Source organism: Scyliorhinus torazame, chromosome 18 (assembly GCF_047496885.1).
Source record: "Scyliorhinus torazame isolate Kashiwa2021f chromosome 18, sScyTor2.1, whole genome shotgun sequence".
NCBI classification, from domain to species: domain Eukaryota; kingdom Metazoa; phylum Chordata; class Chondrichthyes; order Carcharhiniformes; family Scyliorhinidae; genus Scyliorhinus; species Scyliorhinus torazame.
In genome coordinates this window covers 133674150-133694262 of record NC_092724.1, presented here as the reverse complement: position 1 = coordinate 133694262, position 20113 = coordinate 133674150, and the positions used below count along the sequence as shown (strand labels likewise).

General features: G+C 42.6%; 1 protein-coding gene across 1 annotated transcript in view; it reads right to left on the bottom strand.

Moving 5' to 3' along the window:
• fasn (fatty acid synthase) overlaps positions 1-20113 on the bottom strand; it is a 118581-nt gene that overhangs the window by 16669 nt on the left and 81799 nt on the right. Inside the window, exons 28-37 of the mRNA XM_072483409.1 lie at positions 19702-19852; positions 16504-16682; positions 15215-15334; positions 12273-12395; positions 11830-12053; positions 8100-8301; positions 7222-7373; positions 4066-4157; positions 3067-3218; positions 1285-1530 (exon numbers count right to left, since the gene is read on the bottom strand). Of these exons, the coding sequence (XP_072339510.1) occupies positions 1285-1530; positions 3067-3218; positions 4066-4157; positions 7222-7373; positions 8100-8301; positions 11830-12053; positions 12273-12395; positions 15215-15334; positions 16504-16682; positions 19702-19852 (1641 nt within the window). The remainder of the gene's footprint in view (positions 1-1284; positions 1531-3066; positions 3219-4065; positions 4158-7221; positions 7374-8099; positions 8302-11829; positions 12054-12272; positions 12396-15214; positions 15335-16503; positions 16683-19701; positions 19853-20113) is intronic.

Below are 20113 nucleotides of genomic sequence, written 5' to 3'. Positions count from 1 at the left end.
CAAAAAGGTTAGGTGGAGTTATGGGGTTACTGGGATAGGGCGGAGAAGTGGGCACTCTTTCAGAGAGTCGGTGTAGACTCGATGGGTCGAATGTCTCTTCCTGCACAGTAGGGACTCTATGAATAACAATACTTGTTGTATTAATACAACACTTGTGAACAGTATGTCCCATTATGTATAGCATTTACACAAATATTTGTCAGCTGCCCCTGATGCAGGTTTACCTAATAAGTGCAGATTAACAGAATCAATTCCTCTGTATGGTGCGGAGTTAGTTGATCTAAGCTTGGGTGGTGTAGAACAGAGATACTATAACTGGTCTCAACATCACTGGTTTAAAGGAATGAACCTTAATCATTGCTGGAAATGCACACCTTTGGATGCGGGGCGAGGAAAAGTTAAGTCAGTGATTAACCCAAAGAGCTTAAAGCCCTGCCATGACTTATTGTAATATGCTTAAACAGGAGTAAAGCTTATAGACCACAAATATGCCCAGGGAACCAGATTCCATCTTCAGCTGGGCACAAAATGGATGGCAGTGAATTGGCTGAAGGTTACAGATTTAGCCTGTTTCCCCTAAAGACAATTGGATAGGGTTTATAATGGGAAGTCAGTTCCCATCCATTTTGTGCCCAGGTCAAAGTTGAATGTTACCCCCAATGTCTTTTGAGATGAGCGGATTGGAAAAATTGGGGAGACCATTTTTGTACAAAAAAAAATGATTTTGGATGGATTACACCTGATCAACCTTCATGGGAAGCTATATTACAACGTTTTGTACCTGTAACTTATCAAAGCAGTCATTGTAAAATGTTCCCAAAACACGAAAATATGATGCATTTTATAAATTTAGAACTACTGAAACACTGAGATTACAACTTAAATCAAGATGACATGAAATGAAATGATCTCTTGCTACAAATGATCACATGCTACTATATAAAACAGCTGACTGCTCTCTTGTAATTTTGTTCAGTATTCAAATAGAAGCAACGTTTCTGCTGTATTATTTGCGTACAATGAGTTCTACAGACTACTACTCCAAACTTCAACTTTAGAAACCATTATAATCGGCTGTTCTGTGGTGTAAGCAAACCGGAGCAAAGGCATGGATGGACACAGTTTTGCAAAGCAACAGAACAAGGTGTTAAAATTACCACTTAATATTGAAACAATAGCAACAGATCCCACGTTATTCTTCAAAACCTCCAAGCCATCAACGTTCACTGGCAGGGCTGAACAATATGGGATGATGATAAGGATATTTATATCAGTGATGCTTACCAAGTATGTGGGCAACAGCCTCGATGAGGTCCCGCTTGCCACTGCCATCAGCTTTCTTAACTACTGCCTTCTGCGCAAGGACGAAGCTGCACATAACTGGATGAGACTGGTTCAGGAACTTGTCCAGAATCTCTAAACAGGAGCTGATCTTCTGAGGCAAAGTTCCACCGATCACAGTGTCATTATCACCCATAGTTTCCAAGATGATACCCACATCTCCAATGGCACCCCACTGTATGGCTAGGCCTAAGACACAGATCAAAAGGCATTCTTCTGTAAGTTAAGAGGAAATGCTCAAACGTTCTTACATATTTTCGCAACCTTTTATTCTTTTGAATTGCCTCGGAGGTGATTTCTAGAAAGGAACTATCCATTTTTACAATTTCAAAGTCTTTCCAGTTTCATGCCCAAAACATATTTGGTTTTTCATCTTCCTTCCATCGAATCCCAGAAACATTAGCCTCTCAACTCAAATGCTGAATGCATATGCTATGTATTATCAGTATTTCCTGTTGGGTTACAGGAAAGGCCGCACAAGTTGCTGCTCTATTCATGCAAATGATGATTACTGGCATGTTCTTACGGAGGCAAAAGGGGCTGCCATATTGTTATGTTGAAGGATGGGTAATGGATTGAAGGAATGTCCTTCAATATAGGGAAGACGAGAGACAGTTGATTGCATTACAGAGAAGAGAAGACTTGATTGATGAAGTGCCTTCTGACCTATCTTGCAGCAGTCACTGAGGCGTCCCCAGTTTATTTAATGACGTTCTCGTTCATTTCCTTCTGCGTTCTGCCCAATTTTCTTGCTTCAAAAATATTATTGCCCCAGTTACATATTGCTACTCCCAACAGGAGTGAGGAAATCCAATCCCAAGGCTACCCTTGGCATGTGAAAACTAAATAGCAGGTGAAGTCTGGTACTATTGCGCAACAATAATCACATGGTTGCAAATTAAATTGGTTGATATTCTGCTCTCCTTTTGCGATAAAACTATTTTCAAAAAAACAATAAAACATTTTTAATGAGTTTAATACAAACAAAAAGAGCTAGGAATTTGATCTTTAGGGTGGGGTGGGGGAAGAGAGAGAGCGAGAGCGCACGAGAAAAAGAGCGCGTGAGAAAAAGAGGGCGCGAAAAAGAGAGAGTAAGATTAAGGGACAGCGAGGGAATAAAAATTTCAAAAAGCTGTTACCAACTTACTACCTGCAAGAATGAAACACCACAGTTTAAATGGTTCCCCTTCTGGGCTGGAGAGATTGATTGGCAATGCAGGAACATAAATCCTATTGTAATATACTTCAGTTGTTAAATACCAGCCCTAACTTTCACCAAAAGTTTTAATAATTATTCAGGAAAGGCAACAACTTCATCCAACTCATGGGGAGGCCTTTTTTTTTTTTAATATACAAGTTAGGCTAATGGCTAATCACCCAGCAACTTGTGGGCAGTTCATTCCCCACCACAAGTCTGAGAATGACACACATTAATGATAGCGAGGGCTGAAAATTCCAGGCCAATAGATTTACTTTCTGATGGGCCGGGTAGAGCATTCAAATTAAACCAACTTAACAAAGAACAAAGAAAAGTACAGCACAGGAACAGGCCCTTCGGCCCTCCAAGCCTGCGCCGACCATGCTGCCCGTCTAAACTAAAATCTTCTACACTTCCGGGGTCCGTATCCCTCTATTCATGTATTTAAATGTTCAAATGCTTTCAGAGCCAGGACAATTTCCAGACGAAAACGTTGGGACAAATTTGCTTTGGTTGTATACACCTACCTGCCAGGCCGTCACGGCATCTCTGCTCACAGATACGTTCCATGGCAGAATTGGCAAAACCATAGTTACTCTGGCCAGCAACACCATAGCCACAACTCACAGAGGAGAAGACAACAAAATAATCCAGTGCTGTGCATTTCTCCCTACTGACCCTAAAGGAAAATTATGAGAGACATTACTGATTGTATTAATCATGCATGAAAATCAGATTTAGTAAAGTTGAATCAGGCAGAGAACAAAAAAAGTGTACAGATGCTAATCAGGTTTATTGTACATTTTAAAATCACAGTAATATCTCCAAGGAGGATAATTGATTAGAATGGATCATACTGCATGTACTGGCACGATTTGGCCTTTGAGTTTTCAAATAAACACTATAGAATGCAACTGTCATCTCTTTTCAATTGAAATGAAAATGAAATGATTCAATTTACAAGTTTGCGTGTTCCATTCTTTTCAAAATCGCAAAATCTTTTGAGAAAAAAAAACTTTTTGCAGCTTGTAAAAAGATGGTTTGTGACATGTTCTATTGACTATGAAGGCCAAGCAATGAGAGACAAACTACCCCAGTGCCCTGATGGGAGGGTGGGGGCAGGGGCCGAGATCCTGTGCTCGGAGGCTGGTGAATGGGAGGAAAGAGCAGGACTGGGAAGAGCTGCCTTCGTCATTCAGAGTGAAAAGTACCATCTGGTGCCTATTACACCATTATGGCTCAGATGAAAGAATCAATAAGCACACGGCCACATTAACTCCACCAACCAATCAAATTGGTGGAACATAAAAGTCTGGTTTGCATGATCTTTGTCGGTCAGTTGGATCAGGAGATGGCAACATGGGAATGAATGAGGGAATCAGATGTTCAGAAGGAATTCAAACTTATTTTCAATAATAACCAGGAACAGATTTTTTTAAAAAAAATTTTTTTTTTTTTTTTTTTTAAAAAAAGATCTGCTATAATCATTTGAACACTTTTCCCAAATATCTTCACAGTTTACTTGCCTGTCCAGGTGAATTGTGCCATTGTACTTGGGCTGATTAACAGCCTTGAAGAGGTCAGGAGTCAAGTTTTCTAACATACCATCTTTTAAAACCTGTAGGGAAAAAAAAAGATTTAAATGAGACTACAGCAACATTTCCAGGCACGCTAACATGAACGATCTAGCTACCATCAAAGCGGAATCAATTCAAATAGAAGCAGTGGAATTTGAAGGAGCAGGATTCACTTCAGATCCCAGAGTGGGACCCGTGAAAGTAGTTACATTCCTCACTGATACAGCAGTTAAGATTTTAATTTTCTAAACTTAGGTTACCACACATGGGGAAATTTGCCACAACTATGTTTAGCATTACCCTCGAAGGAGATTTTTAAATTAATTATTGGGATGCGGGCATTGCTAGCAAACTTAGTATTTGTTTTTATCCTCAGCTGCCTGATGGTGGTGGTCAGGCACCTTTTTGAATACAGCAGGGTAGGTTGGAAGGTCATTTCTGAGGCAGTTAAGAGGCAAGCACATTGCTGTGCATCTGGTGTCATAAAGAGGCTAAATAAAGTAAAGACAGTCGATTCCCTCCCCCAAAAGAAATCTGTGAACCAGATGGGGTTTTTACAACAAGCACTAATTTAGTTTGTTAGTCAATGGAATTTAAATTCCCAATGGGATTTGAACTCATGTCTTTGGATTGCTCATCCAGTAGATAACCACTCTGCTACTGTGTCCCTGAATAGTCAACAAATAGCTCTCATGGAATGAGATAATAAGTAGCTAACCTTTGGCGAATGGGGAAAAAAAGATTGCAAAGTGCTTCTGGAGACATTTTGTGGGATGGCAGGACCAGGTGGAACTGGATTTCATTTCATTTTCTTTCTCTTTCATCACAGATAAATCCGGGTGAAACTGGGATTCACATATGGAGCACATGATCATGTCAAATATTCGTAACTTTGAATGGCCACAGTGGTGCTCATGTTCCCATCTCTGGTAGCAGAGGGTGGAAGGTATTACTACTCACTATAATAATGTAGAATCTAAAAAAGGCAGCAGAAACATCATCTGTTGCCAAATAATGTTCCCTCAGGTCTGTTGCGTCCAAGGGAGTTAATTCCCAAAGTCGTAATTATATAATCCTCGACATAGCAATTGTCAATGGCATGTTAATTATGTTGTTAGGATACACAGGTAAAGGGCATTATTTAATTAAGTATGTTGAACACATTAATAGGGGCAGCTGGGACAGTGGGTATGTGAGGAGAGGAGACTGAACAAAGACAATAAACTCAGAGTAAAGAACAGCTCTGGAACATAGGAACAGGAGTAGGCCATTCAGCCCCTCGAACCTGCTCCACCAATCAATAAGGTTATGGATGATCTATGGCCCAACTCCTGCCTTTGGCCCATATCCCCGAATACCTTAGCTTAACAAATATTCATCTACCTCAGATATAAAACTAACTGATCTAGTCTCAATTGCCATTTGTGGGAGAGAGTTCTGATCTAGCATCAATTGCCGTTTGTGGAAGAGAAAGTTCCAAACATCTTCCAGCCTTAGTCTGCAGAAGTGTTTCCTAACATCTCTCCTGAAGACGGTGGCCTTAATTTTTAAGTTACAGAATCTCCAACTAGTGGAAACGGTTCATCTTCATCTACCCTGCCTTTTCCTGTTAATATCTTAATGACTTCAATCAGACCACCCCTTATTCTAGAGGAAACTGGCTTAATTCGTATAATCTCTCCTCATAACTTAACCCCTGAAGTCCAGCTATCATTCTTGTACAACTACGTTGCACTCCTTCCAAGGCCAAAATAGCCTTCCTACGGTGTGGTGCCCAGATCTGCTCAGTGCTCTAAGTGGGATCTAACCAGAGGTTTGTAAAGCTGCAGCATAATTTCTGCATCTTTATACTCCAATCCTCTAGACATAAAGGCTAGCATTCCCTTATTCCCTTCTGAACTTTTGTTTGTGGCTTATTAAAAATCTATGCACCTGAACCCTCGGGTCTCTTTGGACATCCATTGAATTTAACTTCATCTATCCTTTTATTGGTCCAAAATGGATAACCTCACACTTGCTTAATTGAAATCCATCTACCACCGTTTTGCCCATTCACCTAGTCTATCACCTAGTCTATCAATATCAACGCTGGTCTTGAAAGATCAGTGGTGTTTTTGGCATTTTTCTCTTATTTTTATATTGTCCCTTATCTCTTTTGTTGTCCATAGCTGGGGGGGTTTCCTGTGAAGAGGAGCTTTTACCACTAGGGGGCAGAAACTGTTTCCATATTGCATTAAATGTTTCTTTAAACATCTTCCACTGTTCTTCAGTTATTTTACCCATTAGCAGCTTTGACAAAGAGTCATCGGACTTGAAACATTAGCTCCTTTCTCTCTCTACAGATGCTGCCAGACCTGCTGAAATTTTCCAGCATTTTCTCTTTCGTAGCAGATTTTCCCAGTTTACTGTGGACAGTCTCTGTCTCATCTCATTAAAGTCGGCCTTACCCAAGTCTAAAGTTCTAGTAGCGGATTTGTGCTTTCAAACGTTCACTTTCAAACATTACACTGAACTTGGATCATGTTATGATCACTATTTGATAAATGTTCATACACAATCAGGTTACTGATTAAATCCAGCTCACTACTCAATCCAATATTGCTTCTCCCCTTGTTGCATCCAGGACATACTGCTGTAGGAAATTATCTGTCACCAGAAATTCACTAACAGTTTGAGCGAGGCAGTCAAGCACCTGGCAGGAAGGTAAAGTTAAAATCCCCCATTAATACTTCTTTGCCTTTGCGAAACACACCTAATTTCTGCATTTATACAATCTAGCACTGCCGAGCTGCTACCAGGGGGTCTAAAGATAACACCCATTATAGTTTAAATCCTTTGCTGTTCCTTAGTTCCACCCACAAGGTATCCTCTTCACCCTCATTATATCCTCTCTCACTAATGAATTGATTCTCTCTTTCTCTCTGCCGCCCCCACCCTCCGGCCATTCACTTGTTTAAAGTGCTCCTGACCGCCCAGTTAGCCTTTCCGCTTGGACACCTCTACCCAGACCCGTGTCCTGGTTTCGGATTACACCGACCGGCTTGGATTCTATTAATAACAATGACCTGTTTTAATAATAGGCACAAAGCTATAGTCTGAACTCACCATGGCCAGGTGGAAGATGCCACCTACAGGGCCAAGACCAGAGGCCTCTGCAATAAGACGTTGCGTACCCTCTAAAGAACAAACATCACTGGTGGAAATGAGGACTTTTATGCCCATTTCCCTCCACTCACGTACCCGCTTAGCCTGGTACCCTGTAACAGAGCAGGAATTAGCATTAAGTCACAAATCAAACGGTCCATGGCAGTGCAGCCAGTAAATAAAACGCAATTCAACAACGGCTAATAATTTGTTGTACTGTTTGTACCATTTCCTCAAATGGTCATGAGTGATAAAATGAGTTTAAAGTTCTCACAGATGGAGTATCAAATTGCATTAATGTCAAATTCTGTGTTCACTGGATGAAGGGACTTTACAGTTACAATATGGGACAAGTAGTTAAAAGATTATGATGCAGGACATGAATCTATAGTGTTCAGGCATCACACATTATGGCAATTGTTTGCGTACTTTCGTTCCAAAATCCACTCACAAATGGAGATTTTATTCCACCCAATAGAAAACGGAAGCCAGACTTATAATTCCTCTATAACACTACAATCATTTTACACAGGTTCAAAACAAATAAAGATTTTTTAAAATTGCAACCCAAAGGTAAGATTTTGCTGCACTAAACTGGATCTACAGAAGATGCAATAACAGAGTTGATTTTAGCCAATGGACAGTGCTAGAAATGTTAAAGAATGGATTGCAACATTTAAAAGACACACATTTCATGTCATTGACTTTAGGCAAACAAAACACCCATATTCTGCACAGCAGGTCACGTCACGGTGACTTAGGTAGGCAAACAAAACACCCATATTTTGCACAGCAGGATCCCAAAGATCCCACAATCTGCAACAAATTTGATCACTTACCACTGCGTATTCCAGAACGGGATGTCAGGACCAGTTTCTGAGCACCTCTCTCAATCAGCCAATTTGCCAGTTCCAAACCAAAACCTCCGAGACCTCCAGTGATGATGTAAGACTTTGCTGCTGGACATGCAGTACGGGGTACAGCAGCAATGGCGAGCTGCTCAGAGTTTGCAGAAGGGGATTTACCTTCCTCCTCTCGAACCTGTTGGATGACCACGCAATGGCATTTTGTTAAATGCGGTGTGACCATTGTCCTCACCAAACCACCACAATCCTCACCAAACCTGCTTCACGGTCAGCCAGCATAAGAGGGCACCGTGGACAATAAAAATCGTTGCCCTCCTTTCAGTCTCCCTCATCCAAATTTCACCTCTCAACCCAGATAATGGTAAACAAAACTCATCTACCCGAGGCTACTGCCTTCAAGTGCTTATCCCAGCAGGGGCTGAATTTCAATCATGTAACTGAGAAGCTAGAATGCTTACAGGCTGCTGTGATATGGGATTGTAGAAAAATATATTTGATTATGTATAAACACCGTTAACAGAGGTTGGATAGCAATGTGGGCAACAGGGGAAATCAGAGGTGAGATAATGAGAAAAAAATAATAAGAGTGGTTAGCAAAAATATGGGGGGGGGGTAAATATAGTTGAGGAAAATAGGTGACCAAGGGAACGAATGATCAAGGAGTGGAAGATGTCTTTATTGACTTACTTGTATTTACAAATTAATTTGCATGCCATACAAAAATTGCAACTTAAAAGAGGAAGAGAAGGTAGATATAAAAGTTGCTCACAAAGAAGGTAGAATAATATTGTAACGGAGAGCAAGACACGCAACCTTGATGTGCTAAAAGGGACTCAAATTAAACTAGTCACATTCTGATGGATATCTTAAGGGCAATCGCTAAATATGGAAATGTTTCTTTCATGAGCTTGGAAAAGCAAATCTGCTATCAATAGACATTGACAATAGACCATTATAGCGCAGTGCAGGCCCTTCGGCCCTCGATGTTGCGCCGACCTGTGAAACCAATCTAAAGCCCATCTACACTATTCCATTATCATCCATATGTTTATCCAATGACCATTTGAATGCCCTTAATGTTGGCGAGTCCACTACTGTTGCAGGCAGGGCATTCCATGCCCCTACTACTCTCGGAGTAAAGAACCTACCTCCGACATCTGTCCTATATCTATCTCCCCTCAATTTAAAGCTATGTCCCCTCGTGCTAGCCATCACCATCAGAGGAAAAAGGCTCTCACTGTCCACCCTATCTAATCCTCTGATCATCTTGTATGCCTCTAATAAGTCACCTCTTAACGTTCTTCTCTCTAACGAAAACAGCCTCAAGTCCCTCAGCCTTTCCTCATAAGATCTTCCCTCCATACCAGGTAACATCCTGGTAAATCTCCTCTGCACCCTTTCCAATGCTTCCACATCCTTCCTATAATGCGGCGACCAGAACTGCACGCAATACTCCAAATGCGGCCGCACCAGTGTTTTGTACAGCTGCAACATGACCTCATGGCTCCGAAACTCAATCCCTCTACCAATAAAAGCTAACACACCGTAAGCCTTCTTAACAACCCTATCAACCTGGGTGGCATCTTTCAGGGATCTATGTACATGGACACCGAGATCTCTCTGCTCATCCACACTACCAAGAATCTTACCATTAGCCCAGTACTCTGTATTCTATCAGTTTATAAAAAAAAGGAGAGAGAAGGCAACAAATAGATTTGGAGAATATAAAGTAAAGGAAAGAATAACGAAGTGTCTGAAGAAACATAATAGGATAATAATAGCCAGAATGGCTTTCACCTGCCCTTCCTCATTTAAAGACTTTCCATTCTTTTAGTTAATCTTTTAACCATTTCACACAAGGTGATAAACATGTAGAATAGCAGACCTCAATACTTGTATCCTTGATATTGATGGATAAATATTTGACAAGCAGGGCTATTAAAAATCTCATCAGGGACATAGTGAAGTAAGAAATCAGAGATATTTCTGGTTTGCTGGTGGATGGAGGTGGCCATTTCTCTCATGGACAATCCTACATTGTTAAGAAAACTGGTAGATGTGGGAAGAGGCAAGTGTAACACATCATAGTCTCCTGGAGGCCTGTCCGGCAAGAGTCGGGGAGGAATTTCCCAACGATCTTCCCAGAATTTATCATGGGTCACGTCTCTCAGGCATGAATAGTGCTGGTAGTTTCAGAAGGTGGGCATAAGGGTTGCACTCCCCAGCAATGCTAGGTCTGGTAATCTAGGTGTATATTTGTGAGATGGTTTAATGGTGTTCTTCAGATTGATATTGCATTCACGAAATTGCAAAACACTGGCCAGGGATCAGACAAGATTGGCTGCAAATTTAATTTGCAGGTTCCCTTGCTATTTCCTTAATGATGAGGAATGTTCAGGCAGCAGAAGAACTGCAAATATTTAAAAATTAATTTAATATCAAAATGCATTTAAATCACATCCCACAGGAAGTATTAATGGTTTTTATTAATAGTCTATAATTATCTGATACGTGGAGTTGTTTTTCTAATGACTCAATGGGCTGCATTTTATTTTTTTTAAATAAATTTAGTGAACCCAATTCATTTTTTTTCCAATTAAGGGGCAATTTAGCGTGGCAAATCCACCTAGCCTGCACATCTTTTGGGTTGTGGGGGCAAAACCCTCGCAAACACTGGGAGAATGTGCAAACTGCACACGGACAGTGACCCAGAGCCGGGATCGAACCTGGGACCTCGGCGCCGTGAGGCCGCAGTGCTAACCCACTGCGCCACCGTGCTGCATTTTAAAAGGCTCTTATACCCTAACTGCAACGTCAAGGAGTGGGGATGAGCCCACCCACCATCCTGATGGCTGCCCTGCACCAATTTAACGCTGCCAGCATTAAGCAGAGACTTTCACTCCTATTACCTTAGAGAGCTGCCAACCAATTGGATGGCCGGCAATCCTCTCATCCCAGCAGTGGCGCCCGGGAGTGGTGGCCAAGGTTGGAATTACAGGCAGTCGTCCCATGATGAGGGGTCCAGGAAGCCCAGGATTTTGGGGTCTCGGTGAGGAGAATGACACCCCCTCCCCCAGCTGATGGTAAAATACCATGGCGGTGGGGTGAGGCTCTTAAGTGGCCATTTAGACCAATCGGCCTACAGGCAGTCAGGCCTCCCAACACCGCCTCACCCCTCTAAAATTTCAGACAGGTGGGTAGGTGGTGGGTATGCTGCCTGCTGGATTTTATATTCCTCCCCTGCCTTCAAACCTGCTGTCAAGGGAGCAGGATAGCCAGCCCAACAGGTGTTTTTCGACTTCACCATTTTCTCCTTGAGGTATGGCCGAAGGTAATACAGTACCATGAAAGTATTAAACGACACCCAAGTACACAAACTGCATTTTGCGTCACAAACCTGCATTTCCAGATTCAGGACTTGGCGGTTTGTTCCACACCCAAGTATTTAGCTACAAGCCATACTCTTTTTGCCAATTCTTGTCTTGGGATGTTGGGTGGGGCGATCAGCACAGAACTGCCTCAAGTCAGAGGTGGACCCGGTCTATCTGACACACTGCAATACTCGCTGATGGCCCTTCAAACCAGGCCTACTTTTATAAACTTTCTAATCTGCTTATTCCCCCAGTTGAAGGCAGCTTTCCGAGTCGACCTTCCTTCAGAAGAAGCAAAAAGACAAAGTGACCAAATGGTTTTCTGCCCTCACCTTCAGAACAACTTTCCCAATGTGTTTGCCCTGTGCCATAAAGCGAAATGCAGATTCCACATCATCTCGGTCGAAAACCGTGGTCTTCAGTGGTTTGACCACACCGCTGCATATTCCTTCCTTTAGGAGCTCGGATACTTCCTCCCACTCCCTGTTTCCTTCTTCAAACAGGGCATCCAGCAGGATTCCGTGGAACGCAATATTCTTCAGGAAAACGGACATACCTGAAAACAATGTATATTCATTACAAAAGGGCGTCCGACATTGAGCCCATGACCAAAAAATAATGTGCAGAAAGACGTGCAAAATATTGGAAATTCTGGTTCAATTCATCGCAGATTAAAAATGAAATTCAATGTCAACATACAAAAACCTAGTCACGGTTTGGAGGCCATTGTTTTATTAGTAGTTACTCCATTTACTTTTTACTGCAGCATGCTTACCAAGTGGATTGTTATTAGAAAGGTCATATTTGCCAATCTCAAGAAAGCGCCCGTGTCGAGCCAGGCAACGCAGGCTGGCCTGCAGTTTTTCTTCAGCTAACGAATTCAGCACCAGGTCCACTCCTGTTGGGCAATGGCATCACATAGTTAGACAAACTATACTTCACAATCAATACTTCATGTGATAAATATCATGGAGCACCTCATGGCAGCATTCACTATAAAATGTACAACTCCGTTGTTACCTCACCACAGCGTGGATTACATTTGACATCAAGCGGTGTCTGATGGGAGGTACAGCCAATCCTCGGGTTCCTACTTTTCTAATCTGCTATAGAGGGCACCTATGGTTGGAAGTGATGGAAGGACCAACACAAGAACCAGTATCTAGTCAGACAATTTGACATTCTAAACATCCAAGTTCATTGCCATGGTTTCCTCATCATCCCCTTTAATCCAAATCATCCCATGAGCAGCTTTATCAAAGAGACTCACATACCATGAAGCTGATTCCACCTCCATGATAGTTCAAACAGAGGCCAGAATCCTTCCTTCCCACAACAGTTTTTCCTCAAGTGCCCTTCACAGCTAGGAATCTGACATTTCTGAAACGTGACTACCTGGGGCATCTTTACTTGCACAGGGGGCTTTAATGTCACTTAAGAAAAAAAGATAGATCCAGGCTCATTTGTTCTTTTCAAGCATAGTTCCAAAGGAGTTTGCCAAGATTGAAGTGGGCCTTTCTACGCTCCACAAACTCAAAGTCAAAACAATCTTCAGGGGATCAAAATTCGGATTACTTTGGTGAGCCTTCAAAGCATCTGATACATGTCTTGAAAGAAACACCTCAAGAGGAATTATTATCAGATAGAGAATCATTTTTAAGTAATTGCATGTTATTGTGAGTGCACCAACTCGCTGATCCCACGTCTTCTCCTTAACAAACCTCCGTACTTCATCTAGTACATCACAATCCATCTGTTAAATACTGTTTTGAAGGCGGTCTACATTTTTGCAATAGTTCTGTATGATCTCAACTTTTTAAAAGGAGTTCAACCTCCCAGTTATGCCACTAGATCGTTTTAAATAAAAACATCTTCACTGTACAAGAGTTAAACAAGTTATTACTGACTTAACACTATTTCATAAACATTTATTCTTTAAGCCTATTCATCTCATGGGACACTCCCCATTTCTACTTTTATTTCCACCCAAAAGTTCCCTTATATTTTACAGGATCTTGAGGATTCCCTCACTTCACCTGGAACCAAACCAAGGGTGGCACAGCTCTCAGGAATTCACCTCGATTTTCCTCAGTATTCCCGCTATTCTCCAAGGTGTGAGATTTCTTGGGGTCCTTCCACTAGTATTCAGCTAAGCAACCCCCCAACTTTCCTTATGCACCTCATGATTGGGAGCATCCCAGCTCACGCTTTCTTATTCAGTAATTCCAAAATCAGAAAATACCCTCGTTTCTAATGGCGCTTTGCTTCTGGTCTACCATTGGTGGCAGCTTGCTTTCTCTGCTTGCTCCAAGCTGTTTGAGCTCCAGATTCAAATTGCCTACTTCCTATTTTCTGTGAAAACAAAATCACAGCTAAACCCAAACCCAAAACACAAGAGTATCGCCCTGCAACCACTCCCCATGGTAATGTGGCACACCAGGGATGTCCCAGATAGAGATTTCAACTAGTTAATTTCAATTTCCAAACATGCCCTTTGATCTAAACTGTATTCGGATACCTCCTTGATTATCAGTTGTTTTCCAACCTTTCTTTGATCTGGGGAATTACATGAAAAACTTAAATCCCTTATGAAAATCATTGTAGACACCAAAACTCCCACAACAGGCCATCCGGGAGATAATATTTTCCTATTTCTAACTCGGATTTTGGGGAGGTCTTGCGGCATAGTGTTAGCATCCCTGATTCTGAGTCAGTAGCTCCAGATTCAAGCCCCACTCCAAGATTCGATGGGGTGTTTCTAATTCACCGAAACAGGCTGAGCACCAACTTGCAAATCCTTCCCAACATATGCCTGTCACACGCGGTGCTGGTCAACCATTTGCAGAAGGCAACAGTAAACTACTGTAGTATCTTGTATAAGCCATGGAACAACACATGGAACTCCGTGGTTGCCAACACCAAGCCAGAGCGAGCTCAACGCCAGCAAATACTTCTATCATTTTACATTTAAAACGTCAATCCCCACCGAAACACAGGAATCATGAAATTAAGTATTGCTGAAATAGGGCAATTCAGTCAAAACTTTTTTGTCTTGCACTCATCAGGAACATCACAAAAATACCAATGTCAGGGGAACAAACAACTTTATACTGTATGATTGGTTGGTAAAGTACCGATTGCTAGAGGCATTGCCATGGACAATGTGCCCATTAAAGAGGACTGACCGTTCCCTGCTAAGCATTGTTTGACAATTTAAAACCGGTTGTTTGGCTTGATTGGTCAAGGCATTTCCCGGAGGAACGAGCCAGTTTCCCGGAGGAATGAGCAACTAGTTTTCCTGATGCATGATCCAGTTGAAGCTTTCTTCCAAGCCCATGTGGGAAGGAATTAAAACTTCCTCCATTAGGCCATTCACCTCCAAAAGAGCAGAGTGCCAAACCAAATTTGAGCTCACCAACCAAGACTCACGGTAGGTTCTCTTTTTCGCTCCTTCAGGACTTACGACTCTACAACATAGTAGCAGCAGTGATAGAGATGACGAGATTTTAATAGACTAGATTCAAAGTGTTCTAAAGTACATGAACCCCTAACTCTAGGTCATTTAAGCATGTCTGAATTTGCCTAAAGCATGCTAGGCAGGCCAGTTATTTAACCAATGTTCTCTGGATTGTGAAGCTAACAAGGCTTTCTTACCACAATGGTACTGGACTATTTATTATGCAGCTACTCTGGTTAAACAAGCATCCAAGAGCTCACCTCTGCCGCCAGTCACACGCAGCACATGCTGCTCAAAGGAAATGTCTCGAGAATTAGCAAAAGATTCATCATTCAACTGTGGGAAACGCTGCTGAAGGTATATGCGTTTCTCTGTGGAACCTACGGGGAGTAAGTAGACAACAAATCAGTCATTGCCCGATTGATTACAATTTTAAACCGGTTATCCTACGCATATTAAGAAGGAGCCTTGCAAATACTTCTTGATTGATGTTTCTCCATATGCAATAGCCCCATCCTTAATGTATCAATAGCATATGATGTAGATTGTGTAAACTCGCAATTGTAATTGAAAAGCACACAAGATATATTTACCACAAAGCAATTACTGGTGTTCTTCAGCAACAGCGTGAAACACTAAAAATCCCAACATACAATGTTCAGAGACAAAGTATTCAGAGACAAAGAATTTCGATTGGTCCTGAACAAGCTAAATTAAATAAATAATTTGAATGTAAACTTAACATTTATTCTTATTTTATTTGGTTCCTGCTATCCAAGTTGGTAAATCACCGACATTTGCATTCAGAAAGATTTATCTTAAGACATGTTTTTGATTACTAGGCAGCACATCAGGGCAATACGCAGATAGACCAAGTCAAAAGGTGGATTCATTCCCTCGTCATATTATTGCCGAATAATGGGCACCCCAGAGGAGAACATGCTGCATGGAGTAAAGTTAAATTAGAATAATAGAATCCTTACAATGCAGGAGGCCATTCGGCCCATCGAGTCTGCACCAGCCCTCTGAAAGAGCACCCTACCCAAGATTACTCCCCCACTCTAACCCCGTAACTCCACCTAATCTGCACATCTTTGACCACAGAGGGGCAATTTTTTTTAGCATGGCTAATCCACCTAACATGCACATCTGTGGGAGACTGTGGGAGGAAACCGGAGAATCCGGAAAAAACCCATGCAGACAGGGGAAGAATGTGCAAACTCCACACAGGCAGTGATCCAAGTCCGGAATCGAACCCGGGTCCCTGGCGCCGTAAGGCAGCAGTTCTAACCACTGTGCCTCCCCATTTAATAAACTCTATAATACTTTCTCTAATATTTCAATTTGATACACTTTAATATTCAGGTTGCTTGCTCAACAGTATTACTATTGTATAGAACCAACTCAAGTGGAACAATGTGTGGAGTCAAATTTTATTGCACATCCAAGTTGAGATTTTTTTTGTATTGCACCTATACAGTTTATGAAGAAAGTATATTTTGGAAAAAAATATTATTGCCTAATAACCAAAAATAAAAATGTTACCTACCGACAGTAGCAAAGACACAACATCCCAAGCTGAGGGCAATGGAAATGGCAGCCTGCCCAACACCACCAGATCCTGAATGGATAAGTACACTCTCACCCTTCTTAATGCGACCTCTCACCACCAGTGCATAATATGCGGTTGCATAAACAACAGGCACTGAAGCAGCCTCCTCCAAAGTCCTGAAGCGAGCAAAGAATGAATAAAGTAGCAATGCAGTTTTTCATACACCAGTCACAAAACTATAAAGAAACAACCAAATGTCAACTCCTTGCACTTAAGTTGTTCTGACAAATATCGGACACCTCTGTTGGGCTGGAGGTCTGTAATCATGCACCAGTAGTGCAGGTAGAACAATTACAGACAGAAATCACACATTATGTGTTCGTGAGAATATGAAGTTTCCCTACTGGATTAATTGGTTGTATTGGACCCAGGCATATCCCTGCTTTGTGCTGAGTTAACTGATCTAAGGAGGGAGAAAGAATTATAATTAACCTTGGTATCTGTTGAGTACAGAATGTATTCAATAGTGTTCCGGATTCTAATGTCCACTCAATAACTCCTGCTGCAAATTTCACAAAGTATTAGCATTTTGCAACAGGATGAAGCCTAATAATTATAACGCTTTATAAAACCCATTGCCCAAGTTTTTGCTTGAAGGAGAAAGACTTTGAAGGAGGACAGAATAGGCTTCAATTGCGCAGCAACTAAACAGCTGAAATATGAAAGTCGCTCTAGTCCCCCCGGACCATAGGCCGTTCTCCCTTTTTTGAGAGAGAGAGAGAGAGAGAGAGAGAGAGAGAGAGAGAGAGAGAGAGAGAGAGAGAGAGCGATATCATACATCAGGTGAGTGGACAAGGTTGAGAATAACCTCAGCTGGCACGGGAATTGAACCCACGCTGTTGGCGTCGCTCCGCATCACGACCCAGCCATCCAGCCAACTGAGTTAACCGTATAAATGGCTCGCCTGAAACCCACAGGAGTTAGGAGTGGAGTTATAGGAGGACCGAGGTTGCCACTCAGAAGTGGAGGAAAGGGGGGGATCTGAAAACAGGGTACAAGTGTTTACTGACCTGTTCCAAGTTTCAGTGAAAACCAAACAAATTTAAAAAAAAAAAATTTAGAATACCCAATTATTATTTTTCCAATTAACGGACAATTTAGTGTGTCCAATCCACCCACCCTGCACACCTTTGGGTGGTGGGGGTGAAACCCACGCAGACACGGGGAGAATGTGCTAACTCCAGAAGGACAGTGACCCAGGGACAGGATTCGAACCCGCAGTCCCAGTGCTAGCCACTGCGCCACCCGTGCTGCCTTAAAACCAAACAAGTTTTAAAGAAACGTCATACCACACGGGACAACTAAGCGAGTGTAGGCGACACACTCCATTGCGGCAGAGAATACAAATGTGGGATTACTTTTGATATCGTGTTCTACGCGGATGTGTCAAATGTTAGGTTTTCAGGCCCTGGTAGTAGTACTGGCAGGAAGGATATGAAATCAAAAGATTCAACATTCAGATCGCAAACTCAATCCAACGCTGCAGATCCGTTCACACCACTAGAGGGAGTACTACACTGGAATAAAACTCACTCTTTCAGCTTTTAATGAGCTAGTCCCAAAATTATGACAACATTGAGAGAAAGCCATGAGTGCTAACAGAGAGAACTAAAAAAAAAAAGAGGAAGAGGAGATTGTAAAAACCTGTTTTTGTAGATTTGTTTTGTAATCGGAGCATAATGGCTCAGATCTTCCAGCCCATTAAAGACTGGACACACCCTGAAAGACACGCCACGGGACCCCACGGAAGTCCCAATGAACCAACTCCATGGGACCTGCCCAGGAAGTTTGAACTTTCAATTGGCAATTCCCTTGCCCCTTCTGCGGGACCCTCTGAAAAAAGTCCCCAACTCTTGAGTTAGAGACGGAGGATTGTTCAGACTTACTTACCTGGAAACAAAAATCCGAATATAACTCCTGGATAACTGTTCAACGGTCCCTCCACCCTCCCCAATTCGGAGTAAAGAGTTTAAATGTCCCACAGCTGGGTGTGTGTGTGTTAGTGTGTATGTTATAGGGTAGCAGCTGGGTAAGGCAGTAAGCCTGACTGTTCCACCCACTTGATCGCCCGACTACCCATCCTCGATCCCCCGACCCGACATCTCCCGCACCCTTATCCAAGCTAATTCACTCCCACCAACTCATTCCCCTATGACCAGACCAGCTCCTGGTATGTACCCCTCCTGACCAGGCGGCTCCCACACCCGCCTGCTTTCTGCATCTCTTCAAAGCAGCTTCCGGGACATTTAAATTCTTTCCTTACAGAATATGGCAGCTAATGGCGTAAAAATCATTGTGGCGTCTGCACAGATTCCCTTCGCTGATGTTTCAGAGGTTTTATTTTTTATTTTGCACAAACTTACAAATGTAATTCCTGTCTCCCTTTTCAAGCAGAAATGGAGGCATTATTAGCCTGTTGGGTTCAATGTTTCAGTTCAAACCGTCTAATTTCAAGCACAGTGTTTCAGAATCCATAGAACCCCCAAGTGCCCATTCGGCCCATCGAGTCTGCATCGAATCTCTGAAAGAGCACCCGACCTAGATCTACTCCTCCCTCCCATCCCCAGTAACACCACCCTATGCTCGAATTGAGGGGCAATTCGTCATGGTCAATCCACCTAACCTGCACATCTCCGGACTGTGGGAGGAAACTGGAGCACCCGGAGGAAACCACTGTGCAACCGTTTTCCGATCTTGTATCCCAACACTAAGGACTGGGGCGGCATGGTAGCAGTGGTTAGCACTGCCGCTTCACAGCTCCAGGGTCCCAGGTTCGATTCCCGGCTTGGGCCACTGTCTGTGTGGAGTCTGCATGTTCTCAGAGTGTCTGCGTGGGTTTCCTCCGGGTGCTCCGGTTTCCTCCCACAGTCCAAAGATGTGCAGGTTAGGTGGATTGACCATGCTAAATTGCCCTTAGTGACCAAAGGGGTTGGGTGGGTTACGGGGATGCGGGGGTTAAGTGGGGTGCTCTTTCAAAGAGCCGGTGCAGACTCGATGGGCCGAATGGCCTCCTTCTGCACTGTAAATTCTATGACTGGCAATGTTATGGTGCCCAAGCCACATTGGTCAAACAAAATGCAAATTCGACCACGTTAATGAATTTTCTGTTCTTGATAAATCCTGTTAAATGTGTACCAATTATCCGGAACGTCCCACAAGAATCGCATATCGCAGTCCACCACTGTCGCCAGTCCCTTGGCGGGAAGCAGTCCCATCACTCTCCTATCGTTGGGGTCACGGCCTGAAAATTCCATTCCCAAGAGGCAGTGCTGCAGAGCTGCATCACCTAGGGAACAAGGAACAAGTTCACAGTGCAGTGGACACGAAACCCATTTCTGGCCACCTGATGGAAACGGTGCTCGAGGAGGAGCCTAGAAATAAAAAAAACCTGACTATGCTGACAACTTAGTAAGCAGAATGTTTATTTTGGAACTCAAGTCAGGGAGGGCAGCGCAGGATTAAGCAGAGACCTGTTGGGATTGGCTAGGATGCTGCTTTCACAGGCCACCCGATCTTATTTTCCATTCAAGTCAATATGGAATAATAT